At 44.8% G+C, this 15998-nt stretch overlaps 1 protein-coding gene across 1 annotated transcript in view; it reads right to left on the reverse strand.

The window, feature by feature from the left end:
• Positions 1–338: 338 nt before the first annotated feature.
• AMD1 (adenosylmethionine decarboxylase 1) overlaps positions 339–15998 on the reverse strand; it is a 39493-nt gene continuing 23833 nt past the window's right edge. Inside the window, exon 9 of the mRNA XM_085879927.1 lies at positions 339–1338. Coding sequence (XP_085736053.1) covers positions 1213–1338 — 126 coding nt within the window. The 3' untranslated portion in view covers positions 339–1212. The remainder of the gene's footprint in view (positions 1339–15998) is intronic.

Raw genomic sequence — 15998 nt, forward strand, 5'->3', positions numbered from 1 at the left:
TCAATGGTGAAGAATTATATAGATAATTAAATAATTCTCGTATCCAGATCCGGATTCAGATCTTCACCAAAATCGAATCAATTAGTCCTTGCGACACACCCAACCTGCCACAAAGTTTCGTCCAAATCCATCCACAACTTTTTGAGATATTCTGTACATACACAAACAAACAGTCAGAAAGGGGTGAAAACAGAACCTCCTTCACCTTCGGTGGCGGAGGCAAAAAGTTCCTCATTAATGGAACATTTCCACCATTTTGTTTCGGCCACATGACAAAACCCAAGATGGAGGCCAACAAGTAGAAAACTTCAGATAAAAGCTTGCGATCAAAATACAAGTCAATTTTAAAACAATTTATTGCGCTAAATAAGAGGTACATCATTGTCATTTGTTTCAGTCAGATGGAGGCAGAAAGACCATATGCTTCCAAGTTGTGATCAAGCTCCGGTCACACAGGAAAGGGGAGCGCTGATGTAAAATCAAAGAAACCAATAAGATATGCATACATTTATTTGTGCTAAATAATGCTTGAAATCAATAAAAATGAAGACTTTTTAGAGACAATGGTGAAAATTTAGCTTAAAAATTAACAGAGAAAGAAAGAGAAAAAAAAAGGTAATGCATGGAGTATACCGATTCAACGTACAACCATCTACTGACAAAGTGATTATGAAAAATGGAGTCAAACAAGAATGATCTTTTTAAACACCAGCTGAAGGACATTCCTTATGCTTGTGACATTGGTAATTCAAATGAAGCAGTGTTTGTTACGCAAGGAAACCACATCATTGCATCACAGGATATCGTGAACAATATTGGAAGAAATGGTTTTACATTTTAAGATTGCATGTCGAACTAAAATCCGTTCAACACAGATTAGCACAGAGCACCGAAATGTTAACCACGCATGGGGGGCATGGGGGTGAGGTGTGGGTGGGTGGGGTGAACAGTTGGAAAGAGAGAAAACAAAAAGAAAGGGAATGTATGCAAGAGTGATGGTCTGAAAATATATACATAATATGTCGATGATCCCATTGCACTATAAACTATCTTGCTACACTAGGAGATGGATAGCTCTCTCTCACTTTGAAAGAAGGGCTGCTTTCACCTGAAATGTCACTTCACCTTCATTTCCTACCTCTTTCAACATTCGGTTGAAATATTAAGGTGCTATTGCTTGTCAGCAACTGGTGAAGCTAAAACACCCGGCAGTCAGTTGCCACGCTCCATACTCAGGAAAAGTAAAGAGTAGAGAGAAAATTGTGCCCATTGTCGTCCGGTGACATAATATCCAGGGGGTGAAGCGAACCCCGGAGGGACCATATGGCATTTGGATGTCTGCGAAGGAGAAATGCATTTGAATGATTCACTGATAACTTAAGGTGGAACAATTTTTTTTGTTGAAGAAATGAAAAGTAAAACCTCACGAAGTACATCGCACGGCACCATGACTATGTTGTTGTAAAATGAATTTGTTAACCAGATATAAAAACAAATAAAACAAGTGGTGCCAGGCACAACAAATCCCACCCATTTAATGCATAAAGTTATTTTGGAGATCAAATTTAAATTTTCGTTACCATGTTTTAGTTTAAATGGAAAATTTGTAATTTTGACCAATGACCATGATCCCCAAAAACTTCGGACCCTACCGACCTTCACAAATATGCATTTTTCACTATAGGAATGGGTAGGATTATAAGTGACAAATAGAATAAGGTTCACTATAAGCTTAGTTTGAAGTAAATCAGATCATTTTTGACGAAGTTATGAGCGAAAAACGATTTTGATCTTTTCGTGACCTTGACCTTTGATCCAATTGGACCCAAAAGTTAATGGGGTCGTCTAAGGTTCATTGCCCACCTGTGGATTAAATTTGATAGTGTTTGCGAAAGCCGTTTTGCCGTAAAGTTGCTAACAGACAGACAGACAAACAAACAAACAAGCAGTCATAGACTGGTACTTACGAAATCGTCAACTTCACCTCTGACCTTGTCTAATAAAAGCTGTCTCTCGAGAAGGTAGCGACGCAAACCAAAAGTTTCTATGATGATTCTGTACCAAACCATCAAAAATAGGATGTTTGACCTCACTGTGACCTTGAGCTTTGACCGATTTTGACCAAAATCTAATCAGCACGAGCCATTACCCTCCTGAATCACGTGGTGTAATTTGACATTGGTAGCTTCTTCCGTTCTCGAGTTATCGTGCCTACAAATAAACAAACACACACAAACAAACACACAAACAGATGACGGAAGTCATCAATATACTTACGAAATCTCTAGATTTCGTAAGTAACAAACAGACAAACAAACCGGACGATTACAATATCCCGCTCCCTCCCTCCGGGGGGCGGGATAATGAGAACAGCACTCAGTAGAGCGCATACCTCCCTCCACCAGGCTGAACAGTTTACATTTCGTATCCAACCAATAGGCCGGATGTGGAACTGAACCTGAACCAAAATCGAATCGGCTTGTTCTTGTCACCAGACCAAACTCATCCACCAAATTTGTCACTTTTTGAAATGCATATCTTTCAAAATATCGTTTTTGACCCCATCTCTCAATGGTGAAGAATCACTCAAAAATTATTCTTGCATCCAGATCGAGATTCGGTTCTTCACCAAAACCGAATCAATTCAGCCTTGTCACACACCCAACCTGCCCACCAAGTTTCATCCGAATCCGTCCACAACTTTTTGAGATATCCTGCTCACAGACAAAGACAGACAGACAGACAGACAGACAGATAGATAGGGGTGAAAACGTAGCGTAACCTTCGGTGGTGGAGGAAACAAACAAATCCGGATCTACATCAGGCCACAAAGATTACTGGCAGACTCGCAATGTATTTTCTCAACTCTCAGAGATGATTCGTGCAATGCCAAATGTTCAAACTTGTCAAGCTTTAATCGTGAGCATTTCGAAAATCAAAAATAAAAATAAAGCAGTGACAGAATGTCGATGCGAAGGTAGTTTTAGGATAGCGAGTAAATGTTGTTGCATCAGATATTGAATAAATAGATGCTGCTCGGGAATATGTAAACCCATTTGCTTGTAAACATCACATGGTCTTTTCAGCATCTGAAATAGTTGTCACCACAAATGTTCCCATGTAGCACTCCATTTTTTTTTTTTAAAAACGATAATAAAATAAATACACAAATATGCCTGGTGTTGGCGCAGTGGTTAGGGCAGCGGCTTGGGATCCAAAAGGTCCTGAGTTCAAGCCCCGTTCGGCCACTGAATTAATACACCAGGGGGTTGACTCAGCCTGTCATCCTTCCGAGGTCGGCGAAGTGAGTACCAGTGTACTGGGCCGGTGTATACCCCGGTTAAAATAGGTGTACCATATCCCTGTGTCGTAAGAGGCGACCAGGGTTGCGTCAGGAAGGGCATCCGGCGTAAAACATGTGCCAAATCACTATGCGGATCATACGGATGATCCGCTGTGGCGACCCCTGACGGGAGCAGCCGAAAGAAGAAGAAGAATAAAATAAATACACAAATGTGTCGAAGATACGCCTCCACCCGCATTGGTCGTCAACCCACAATTCCGTTTGATCTCGAGTAAAGGTCAATGAAAAGTCACGTGAAAGAGAGCCTGCCAGAGAGGTAAATAGAAAAGGCAACTTCAGATGTTTTCTTTTTTTAATTTGAGTTACCGTCTGCAAAATTATTTTCAAAGGGTAACATGACCTTTGACCTGTTGAACCCACAAATTGAATCAGTTGATCTGATGTGTTATAGTCTATACTTGTCCCAAATTTGGTTTACATTGAAAGTATACCTGGTGGTGTAATGGTTAGAGTGTCCGCTCTGAATCTGAGAGGTCAGTGGTTCAAACCCCGACCGAGTCATACCAAAGACTTTAAAATTACCCCCATGGGGGACGGACAGTTATTTCCCCAACCGGCAAGGTGAAAATGAGGGATTAGGGGGAAAGGGCCATGGACAACCTTCCTGAAGCGGTATGGTCATGGTTAACTGAAGTTGTCAAGAGTTTAGTCTGCATCTGGCCATCGGTAACAGATTATAAAATAAATTACGTGAATTTGGAGCGAAATTCCCCTTTTCAGCCTCTTGTAGGGGAAGATTCGGATGGGGAGCACAACACCGTGAGACCTTACTGTTTTGATATATCGTACCAAATTTTGTCCATCCACGGTCATGTAGTTTGTGATAAAAATGTGTTTTAATGAATACGAGGGATTAGAGGAGGGAGGCCATGGCCCCCTTTCCAAGGAAGATACGGCCATGGGGGGCAAAACTTAAGGTTAGGGCATGGTTATGATGCCGCATGGACAGGTTTGTCTGGATCCAGTTGTCGGTTTCTGAGAAGATTTTTGAATGAAATACCAATATGTGGGGCAATTCCCTCTTTTACTCCCTTTAAATGGGTGGATCGGGATGGAAGCACAACCCCACGAGACCTGACTGTCCTGATGCATTGTACCAAATTTGGTCCGTATCACTCAGTTATTTGTGGAGATGTTTTTGTGAAAATGAGGGATTCGGGGAGGGGGCCCATGGTCCCCTTTCTTAGGGGAGATACGGCCATGAGGAGCACCACTTAAGTTTAGGACATGGTCCTGATACCTTGTGGTGAGTTTGAGCTGGATCTACCTGGTGATTTCTGAGAAGATTTTTGATTAAAATACCAATATTTGGGGCAAAACCCCTCCTTTCATCCCCTTATTGGGGGCACATGCAGAGGAGGAGCACAGCCCCACAATACCTTGCTGCTCTGATGCATCATACCAAATTTGGTGCACATCACTTGGGTAGTTTTTGAGAAGACGTTCAAGTCAAATATTAACGTACGGACGGACGGCAGGACACCGGGACCCACTCTATGAGCTTATTTTGGACAAATCATCTAAAAATGGTACATGCTGCTTCCTTCCTTGACTCAGCATTTTTGAAAAAAGGATAGAGCACAGACAGACAACCAGGGGTTGGTAATGATAGCACAGGCTTTGATAGGCCTACTGGCCTCCTTCTGTGTTGAAGTTCCTTGTAAGGGAACTGGTGTTATTAGCATATCTGGAATTGGAATTCCAGATAAGGTATAATCATCATGCATCGTCCATGACTCTGTCCGTCCGTCTCCTATTCCAATTTCTCCAGCCAAACCGCTGGGCCGATACGGCTGAAATTTGGCAGCAACGTTTTGCTTCTGACTGGTAATGGGGAATGCAAAGCTCATTCCGGTCATGTGACTTTCAGTAGGTCAAAATGGCGGACTTAGTAAATTCCTTCAAAAATCTTCTCCAGACCCACCAGTCAGAAAGCTACCAAATTTGGGTTACAACATTAGTCCAAGGGAGGGATGTTAAATTGCGATGACCATGTCGATCACGTGCCTGGAAGTGTGTCAAAATGCTGGGGTTCGTAAATTTTGGGGGAAATCATGTAAATTCCTTCAAAAATCTTCTTCTCCAGACTCACCAGTCAAAATTCTACCAAATTTGGGTTACGGCATTCGGCCAGGGCCCAGATAAGCTACAGTGGTCCCATATTTATTATCATTACCAGCAGAGTACCCACACCGAAGGGTGATCTTGTTCCAAGTGTGAACGACATTCTCCTGAAACATACCTTTATTTGGGCAGTATATAAGCAACAGTTCACAACCTCGATTGCTCCCGAAAATGAAGAATAATCCGGTTACGTACATGAAGCAAAAATATGCGAACTGCATATGTGCATGTATAATCCATTGTGTTATTTGGCTCGGATAATTCCAAATGCACTGGCCCATAGGCTGACATCAGAGGCCTGAAGCCTGAGACCTACATGTATTGTCACCTTCACAAGGCTCATGATGCCTAAAGACTCCAACCTTTCGATATATGATGATCCTTTTAACAGTTGCTTTGGTCGTTTTACACTGAAGGGAAAACTTAGAGGGAGGGCATGGCGATTGTGAAGATGTCGTAGGCTTACCAAAATGGTGGATTTTTTTTTTCAGGTTACAAATGTGGTTGGCATCAGGTCAGCTGTCAAACCAATGGGTATAGAGCGGACGTACGTACATACATACATACTTGCTCCATTATATTGTCCCCCACCCCTCCGACAAAGTCGGAGATGGGACATTAAAATTAGCCCTGTCCAACCGACCAATCATCTCTCATTGTACATTTATGTACACGATATTTCAAAAACCATTGAACATTTAGCTTTCATATTACAGATATCTATTACTTATAGTCCAGAAGGTTTATTCAAGTGAAAAGTGCCGGAACGTTTGACCTCATGGGCTGATGGAGTCATCCGCTGACATCACAAAAATGCATTGCTGCCAGGTCTGACCCGTGGCTTTCCCCTGGAAATCACTCAATTAGTGACGTCATTACCGATAAACCTATTTTGCTCAATATCTGGAAAAATATGCATGATACTATAACGAATAAGGTGTCTACACCTATGTTTTCATGGTCAATCATTACACTGACACCCGCATTATTGCTAAAAAATGTATAATTTACCGTGTAAATTTTTAGTTCACCCACTCGGTGAGCAACGCCATTGTGGGAAAACCCATTTTCATTAATATCTGAAAAACACTGCATGATAATATCAGAAATAAGGTGTCTATACACATGTTTTTATGGTGAAATATTACAATACCAACTCCAGTGCTTGAAAATGTTGAGTTCACCCTAAAAGTTGCCAACTGGAGTCGTACCATCTCTGTCTTTTGTTACAATGTGGCAAATAATGCATTGGTCTCTTTCCCTTTTTGTTATTTACAGATCATGGCAAATGACACCCCCGTTTGTATAATTTGCAAAGAAAGAGGAGAAAAGAAACGTGCACTGAAGTGTTTCAATTCCAGCAACTGGGAAACAGCCAAAAATGCTGCTTGATGGCGAAAGGCAATTCAAAGTGACAAGTTATCAAACACCTTGGAAGAGATCAGAACAGCTGAGGGCCCAGAAGGCAAATATTACCACTCAGTTTGCCTCAGTCGATTCTGTGATGTTAAGAGAGAAGCACCTCCAAGCACAGAACCATCTGAACCACCTCGGAAGACCACTCGTTCAAGTTCCAATCATCCTTCTACCAGCACGAGAGGCGTCCTGAGACAGGAATGTCGTTTTTGTGGACAGAAGAGGAAGAGGAAGTTGCAGAAAAATGAACCCCTCAGCCAATGTTTGACCACAGACGGGAGCAAGGCAATCCTTCTTGCTGCTAAGAAAAAGTGTGATACTAGGATCATTGGACTAGGGGAAGATCTTATTGCAAAGGAAGCCAAATACCATAACACTTGTCGTCGTGACTATGTAAGACTGGATGTGACGGATGAAGAGCAAACTTCGAATCGGAAGATGCACATTGAAGCCTTCAAAAACTTGTCGATGTTCCTCGAAAATGAAGTCATCAAAAACAAAACTCCCAAGTTGGCGTCAGTAATTTTCAATTTGTACAAAGAAGAGTTTCTTGCTCTTGGAGGAACACAGGATGACATTGATAGGTACATTACACAAAGTCTGATATCGAAGATAAAGGAACGATTCCTGGAAATCCTTGTTGTTAAATGAGCAAACAAATCAGGAAACCTTGTATTCTATTCATCACTGACATCTGCTGAGGCATTTGCTATGCTGACTGATTCCATTGAAAAGATTGAAGAAATCAGGTGTGCTGCCATGGCATTGTGGACAGAAATTATTGCAATCCCCCAATCAACGACCCCATCACCCACTTCAGTTCACACCCTGAAGGAAAATTCCCCAAGTATCCCCGATCTGACTCTCCTGTTCTTCCGTACTCTCATCGGTGGGTTGCAATCAGAAAATGGTGTAAATAACTCTAATAGGGATGTGATCGAGAGAAAAGCATTAGTTGGTGTATCGGATGCTGTGTTCAACTGTACCAGAGGAAGAGTTAGGCCTTGGAAGCATCAAGCCCTTGGGCTCGGGTTGGGAACATTGACAGGATCGAAAACAGTGTGGACCACCCTGAACCGCTTTGGTCATTGTATCAGCGATGATGAAGTGAAGCGGCTCGAGACTGAAATGTCCTACACCTGCTCTGACTTGGAACAGGAAACTCCTGCCGGTTGGGAACAGGTAATAATAATAATAATAATAGTAATAATAATAGCAATAATAATACAAATTCACGTTTGTGGTGAAAATGTTGTTATTACCTTTTTGTATTTTTCAGCATTAGCCTGGGATAACTACGATGTTAACATGGTGATATGAAATGGCAAGGACAGTTTTTATTCAATATTAATAATTACGAATTATTAGTTAGAATATTAATGGTAGATCGAATAAAAATGGATGATGATGATGATGATGATTCTTTTTCAGCATTAGCCTGGGATAACTACAATGTAAACACGGAGACACCAGATGGCAAGAATACTCTGCATTCAACAGTAGGGATATGTTACCAAAATAAACTTCCATCTGAACCACCACCAGAGGAAACAGACTGGTATCACTGAAGTATGAATCGGCCTTCATGCCTTGACTGGTTGTGATTTCACATCATGTTTCTACAGATCGGGCATTATTTACAGGGTTCCCACTTATTTTGAGATGTCTTTTTTAAGGACTTAAGGACTTTTAAGGGCTAAAATAACCCCTTTTTAAGGACCACATCCTAGAAATTCCAGGGGTAAATTGAGGTGAGTCACCGAGAAATTAACAAAGATAGTAAGTTTACAAAAAAATCTATTTTAATATTGAACATACAGAACACAGCAGGAGCTTATTCAATCGACAAGGCACAACGCACCACACAGCCAATTGGCAAATTCACTTCACAGTTACTGTAGAATCAGCCAGGAGCAGTCACAAGTTTCCAGATGGCAGCACTCTCAATGTTAATGTGTTGTTATGTTAAAATGTTATTGTAGGTGCTGCCACCTGCAAAGTTGCAGCAACTCCTGACTGCTTCCACACTACAGAACAGTACATTCTGGAAGCTACATGTCATTGTAATATCCAATTAGGACATAGCAGGCAAGGATTTAGCGTTCTCCTCAATTTCTCTTTTTAGAACTTTGAGTTCCCCCCGTTTTTGCTTGGCAGAGTGCCTGAGAGAATTTGATTTTACCAGAAGACTAGCTTGTTTTGCCACCTTTTGCCTCAGCTTCGTCTGCATATTTTTCTGACAATGTGGTCAGACCTTCTATGTCAGTTTCCAACACCTTTCTCTTTTTCAAACCATCCACTTCATCTTCAACCATTTTTCGTTTTCTTTGGATGGCTTCTTGCCCTTTCTTTCTTTTCTCTTCTTCAAGATATTGATGGTATTTATGTCGAGAACTGGATGCTGAGGATAGCAGTTCCTTTGTGATTTCAACTTTGAGCGTTCCACCTTCCAGTACAAAATAATGAATAATCTGCCTCAGTGCCACAAGCATGCCTCCACCCAGGTTGTCCTTCTCCATCTGTCTGTTGAGGGAAAAACCCTCTCAACAGACACCTGACCATGGGAAACTAGCAACACTTCACAAACTAGACCTCATAGCTGAAAAATAGAAAAGTACCAGGTATGTATTTACATTGTAATCAAATACATACCAGATACCATGCATACTGCGAGACAATTCGGTCAATCACTCAATGCCCAAAAGATCGTTGATCATATATCAGAATAGGCAAACAGTTTCACTCACCTTGTAGAATTTTCTTTCCTTTACCATGGACGGTGACAGCAGAAACTCCCAAGCTTTTCACAGAGAAAGATTTGCGGCACACACGACAACGAGCAGAAGATCGACATCCGGGATCTTTCTCCAACCATCCTTTGAATTCCGGTTTATCAAGCCAGGTAGCTTGAAAATAGCATTGTCCAGGCATCCTTTGATGTATTGTGCATATAAATTTGGGTCAACAAATTCTATAAATGCCAATGATAATGGATATAAGAGGCGTAATGTTCAGCTCTTTTATCGTGATGACAGTGATCACAATGGCGACCGAAGTTTGCCGAGATAACCCGAATGCAGACACGTGACCACTTTGGCAGCCGGCAAAAACAAAGCCACATGCTCTGGCATGAGGGCGGGCGGGAATGAAATGCGACCATGCCGCTTAACCGGTAAATAGTTTTTTTTTTCAATAAAATATCATTTTTAGCCGCGTCCCGCATAGCGAACGTAGCTCAAAGAGAGCTCGGCGTTGTTCTTCTTATTTTTCTTCTTCTTCTGGTGAAGACAAAACCTTTAGGACTCGGCTCTTTTATATACAGGATCCGGATCTCCTTAAATACTAAACACCTGAACACATCTTCGCATTGAGGGTGCCTTTTGAGAGCATCTATCATGAACTTTTAAATATATTCGGACATTTGCTTGAAAGTTTCGAAAAGTTCACGTTACTATTTAAAGATTATTCCATTTAATGTATTGTAATTTCGTAAATACACTATATTTCGTAAATATGTAAATACACAATGACGGGTCTCGCTATTGGCTTAATCAAGGCACGTGACAAAATATCGGAAGTTGTTGTTTTTTTTCTTCTTCTTCTTCTTCTTCTTCTTCTGGTGAAGACAAAACCTTGAGGACTTGGCTCTTTTACATACAGGATCCGGATCTCCTTAAATACTAAACACCTGAACACATCCTCGCATCGTCGCCTTTTGAGAGCATCTATCATGAACTTTAAAATATATTTGGACATTTGCTCTAAAGTTTCGAAAAGTTCACGTTACTATTTAAAGATTATTCCATTTAATGTATTGCAGTTTCATAAATACACTATTTATTTCGTAAATACACTATGACGGGTCTCGCTATTGGCTTAATCAAGGCACGTGACGAAATATCGGAATATGTTGTTCTTCTTCTTCTGAAGACAAAACCTTTTGGACTCGGCTCTTTTACATACAAGATCCGGATCTCCTTAAATACTGTTGTAGTTTCCCGCCCGTCGGCGTGCGAACAACCGCGTCTAACCAATAGCGTTCGCTTCGCCCACCGAACGGACAATCCAGTCGCGGCTTTCCGGATCAACGCCGGAAACCAGCCACGGGTGTGTTTTCAACCACACCACAACCTTGTCCGCACTCTACCCGCGCTACAGGGTCTGATTGCCAAATCTTCGATTTACCGAATTGTTCGCGCAGGTAGGTTACCGAAAGATTGTACCTCAACGGGACCGCTTCGAAACGAGCCGCTTAAGCAGCTCGCTTCCTTTTGGGATAACCGAGCGGGGTATTATCGCGCAGTCCCGTTGGACCCGATCACTATACCGGCTATTTAAAAACCAACTATATTCCGAGCGCAAGATGGGGCAGTTCAATGAGGGAATGGACGCAACGAACAGGTTTACATTCACACAAGGACATTTATCATAATAAAGCACATATGCAATTAAACAAGGCAAAACACGTATGCAATTATACAAGCAAGAAAAGCATGACAAAAGAACTACAACCGTCTACTTATTATGTACATTCACTTGCACTTAACAGCAGTTCCTACTTATTAGACGGGCCCACGGACGGACGCACGCACGCACGCACGCACGCACGCACGCACGCAAGAAATGGTGGCAGAGGCCTTTAATAACGGGCTCCAGCTCGGAGGATAGGTGAGCTGAAACCCAGAGCCTATCTCGAACCTCTCCACCTCGTGTGGTCTTCCAGTTGTTTGGACCTGGGCTCCAGCGAGAGCGAGCTGGATCCAATCGCCGTGAGCTGCGATCCTTCCCGAGCTCCCGCGAATCATCCCGCCCTTCTCAACACATGCTGGTGAGACGAGGCGCCGATCCTTCCCATCGATGCGTCGCTTCCCCGAGGAACCACCTCCACGAAGAGGTTGATGAGTCGCACCAAGCCGGGAACCAAAATGGAGAACAAAGAGCTCCACTAACCAAGAAAAAGAAGCCACCACTCGCAGCTCGAGCCGAGCGACCGGCTTAACTTTCTTCCAAACAGGGCAGCTTGAAGCAAAAAGCTCTCCCGAGCCAAGCAGAAGCCGAAGCAAAAAGCTTCCGAAGGTCTCAACCCTAACGCAAGCCAAGCAGGACCCGACGGTCTGCTGAACGACTCCCCTCAACTCCCTTCTCCAACTCTGCCACACGAACAAAGACACGATCTCCTCTTATCCTTCTCCTGCCCTTCTCCCGCTCCCGGCGTGACTCATCACTCCTGCCCTCGTGCTCTATCCCCCGCTCAGCCATGGGTGGGATGGAGTTGTTGACATCATGAGTAATGGGATGGAAGGATTCTTCTTCCTCTTCGCAAAAGAGGGGGAGGGATGTCTCCATTGTTCTTTCCCAACTATTAAATCGATCCGCAGCGCATCTAATAGATTTCTGAACATTTAAACAATGAAAGGTGAGCTATCAAGGGAACAAGCACTTATCGACATAGCGGACTAAAGGAACCTGAGTGTTGTGAGCAATCAAATTCACAAATTCGTAACACTACCTCCTCCCCTTTTTACAGACTCGTCCCGAGTCGTCAAATTTTCGTGTGACCAGCATGTGTAAGTTTTCCCCAAGCACGTTCTACCTTCAGATCCCTGAGTGCGACATTTCTTTATACGTGTCCCAAAAATAAATAACCTAATGTGCTGCGTAACTAACTAAACAAACTCTCACAGACTCATTCAGACAACTTAGCTAAAATTGCCGGAGCTAAAACAAACAAAAAAGGTGAGGTTCCACGTATTTACAATTTTCATTTGACTTATCCATTACTTAACCATGGCCCAGGACTTGTGATCTGTGAAAGGGGAGAAGGTAAAAGTCATTTCAAAGTTAATTGATGCAGGGAAACGGATGGAGATGGTCGCAAAACACAAATGAGCGTGATGGATGCACGGACTGCATGCAGGGTAGTCCTTGCAAAACTGGATGTTCCTGGCACACATGATAATGGATGGACACAGGGGGAAATGCAAACAAGGGCGAGCAGGCATGGGTCATGGCAGAGGCAGGAAAATGAGGCATGGCAAGGCAAGTCCATGCACAACAGGTGGCTGCAGCACAACAGGCCGGCAATGAAGTTGGTCGGCCTCTGGTGTGGTTCCATCAGGTCTGGAGAGAGTGCGGTGGTGCCGACCGCTCTGAAGGCGGGCTCGGACCGAGCCTACTGTCTCCCCCCCACTCTATCCCCTTTGCCTGTCTCCGTCCATACACACTCCCTTAATTTGCCACACAACACAACAAAATTTATCCCCTCTTTATTTTTATTATTTTAGTTCCCTTTTATTATCGTCTTCCTAACCCCCTTTATTGTCTCTGTCCTTCTAACCTATCCTGTCAACCTCGCCTACTCCCAACCCCTACGTTCCCTCTCTAGAGGGGAATAGGGAGAGACTAGCGTCCTGTCTCGAGGCCCAACGAAGCCTCAGAATGGCCTCCACAGAGTTCAAGGTGAGTCCAGCAGCCTACAACGAGCGAAGGGATGGATGGTGCGAAGGGGTACATCTCCTAACTACCCAAACATTTATTACACCTGAAACTACCCCGGGCTTTCCAAAAATGCCTCACACTTTAAAACTATCGGTTCTAAAACCCATGATTCCCGTCACCTGTGTTGGTGTCCATTATAAATCTGGGCCTTGCCCTCAAATTTTCATTCGTGCCCTCGCACAATTTCCTGGCTGGGCAGCGTGGCTCAACTGGCAGGAACTCCCCCTCTGCCAAACTCAAACCATGGCACCCACAGGCCTGCAGGCTGCCTCCGAGCCCAGCTGCTCCCCACAATGCAGGTGGTTGCCCTCTCTGACATTGCTCCCCTCCGATGCCCACGTGACGTGTTGATGCCCCGGGTCCCTTTCCGAGGGTCGCCCGTGCCCACTACACTGCCCCCGTGGCATTCTGGCACTACGGGTCCCGTTTCCGACAGGTCGCCCGTGCCCACTACACTATCTCGGCCCCTTGGCCTACTCTGGCCGACTAGTCCGGTGCCTGGGGTGCCCACTAAACAAAACTCACCTTTTCACAGCCACACTCCCAGCCGGTCCATGAACTCCTGCACCCCTCCAAACGGGTTTCGTGCCTTCTCTCGACACCAACAAAACGACCTCCTTTTAGTAAATTTGAATAACCCACGAGCTCACATTAAACTGACCCAGGGGTCACTTGGGGGGGAATCACTCCTCCCCCCAACCAGTCATCGCACCATGCATACCACATTCACTCACACACTTGGGCCCACTGTCCCACATTCATTCCTCACACACTTTCCATTTCACAACTCACACCAACACTCTATACTGCCATCATTTCTAATTAAATCCCCTGACTAACTCGTGCTCCCCCGTCACTCCTGAAAACTCATGCACGTTCCATTTACTCTATGTATCTAAGCTACGTCTCCACTACACATTTCAAATCTGTCCATGTCTCCGGAAATCCAAAAAATTCCCATTTCCTAAATCTGAATTAAAATCCCTCTCACTAATCCATTCCACGGCCTCCATGAGGACTTGTCCCTGCCCCATGAAGCCGGTCTAACTGTCGCTAACCCATCCCCCTAACTAGAACTTCCTGTGCCCCCGAGACAGGGGGGTCTTCCACCACTTGCCCAGGGAATCCTGTTCACCCAAAGCATGGCTTGCTTTTTTTTTTCTTTTTTTACGCGCTAACCAGCGCGGCCCCTCGCAACCTGTGCTCTTTTCTCAGTGACGTCATGACAGCTGTTCGCACTCCGTGCACCTCGTCCCTCTTCGGATGGTGCCATCCGGCAGGGATTTCCCTTCTGCCGGATTCCAACCATGCAGCCACGACGTCACCCTGCACATTAAAAGCAAGCGTCGCGTTTCGAGGGGTTCCCCACGCGAACACATGTGCTCTGCTCGTCGGAGCTTTACACACAAGCTCGCGTGGAGAACCCATCCGATCCAAATCCATATCCAGCCTACCTTCTGTCCGTCCGCGGGATCGGCTAATCCACCGCGTGCATTTACGGACCGGGCTTCACCCCCGCAGGCGCGCACGTGGCAGCCTTGTGCGTTGCACGGCACGGACCCCGCGCACGCTGCCGTGCAAACCCGGCATGGTCCCCAATGCAGCTACAGCCGCTACTCGGCCTTTGTCCCTTATCTGTCGCAGTCGTCGTCGCCATTCAACGCGCACACTCCTGCGTGCCACGACGCTCACACACCTCACCATTACACTAGGACATGAGGTTGCGGTCTCCCGCATGCTAACCGCCATCTCCCTCTCACTCACACACACCATACTACTCACACACGCAATTCCTGTCACACGCAGTGCTTCATACACACGCGGTGTCTCATCCACACACGGTGTTTCATCCACACACGGTGTTTCATCCACACACGGTGTTTCATCCACACACGGTGTTTCATCCACACACACCGGAATTAGCACCACCACAAGGGGTCCCGGGGTTTCCATAACCCCCAAGCTCCGCGTGCACCCGTTCGCAGCACTCGCCCCCTCTACCTCGCAAGGCTCAACCGGACTCTCCTCGTCGCGATCCGCCTCAAGGGGGCACAGTCCCTCCACTAGTTCCTGAAGGAGGCCATCCTGCTGCTTGCATCGGGTCCCAACACATTCCCCGAGCTCCCTCTCATGGTCCCTCGCTACGTGTGTGTGTGTGTGTGTGTGTGTGTGTGTGTGTGTGTGTGTGTGTGTGTGTGTGTGTGTGTGTGTGTGTGTGTGTGTGTGTGTGTGTGTGTGTGTGTGTGTGTGTGTGTGTGTGTGTGTGTGTGTTATTAGTTTCTTCCACCCCGTCCAATTCATCCTCTATCTCCCATCTTAACTATTTGCGTTTCAGTCACCTTGTTAGTTTCCTTCGTCTCCACTATTATTTCTGCTGTCGTCACCTCATGTCTCGTCTTACACGTTTCGGTCTCCCCTTTTAATTTATCCCACTCCTGACACCAGTGTTGTAGTTTCCCACCCGTCGGCATGCGAACAACCGCGTCTAACCAATAGCGGTCGCTTCGCCCACCGAACGGACAATCCAGTCACGGCTTTCCGGATCAACGCCGGAAACCAGCCACGGGTGTGTTTTCAACCACGCCACAACCTTGTC

This window comes from Eptatretus burgeri, chromosome 4, assembly GCF_056783735.1.
Source record: "Eptatretus burgeri isolate ZD-2024b chromosome 4, Ebu_testis_v1, whole genome shotgun sequence".
NCBI classification, from domain to species: Eukaryota; Metazoa; Chordata; class Myxini; order Myxiniformes; family Myxinidae; genus Eptatretus; species Eptatretus burgeri.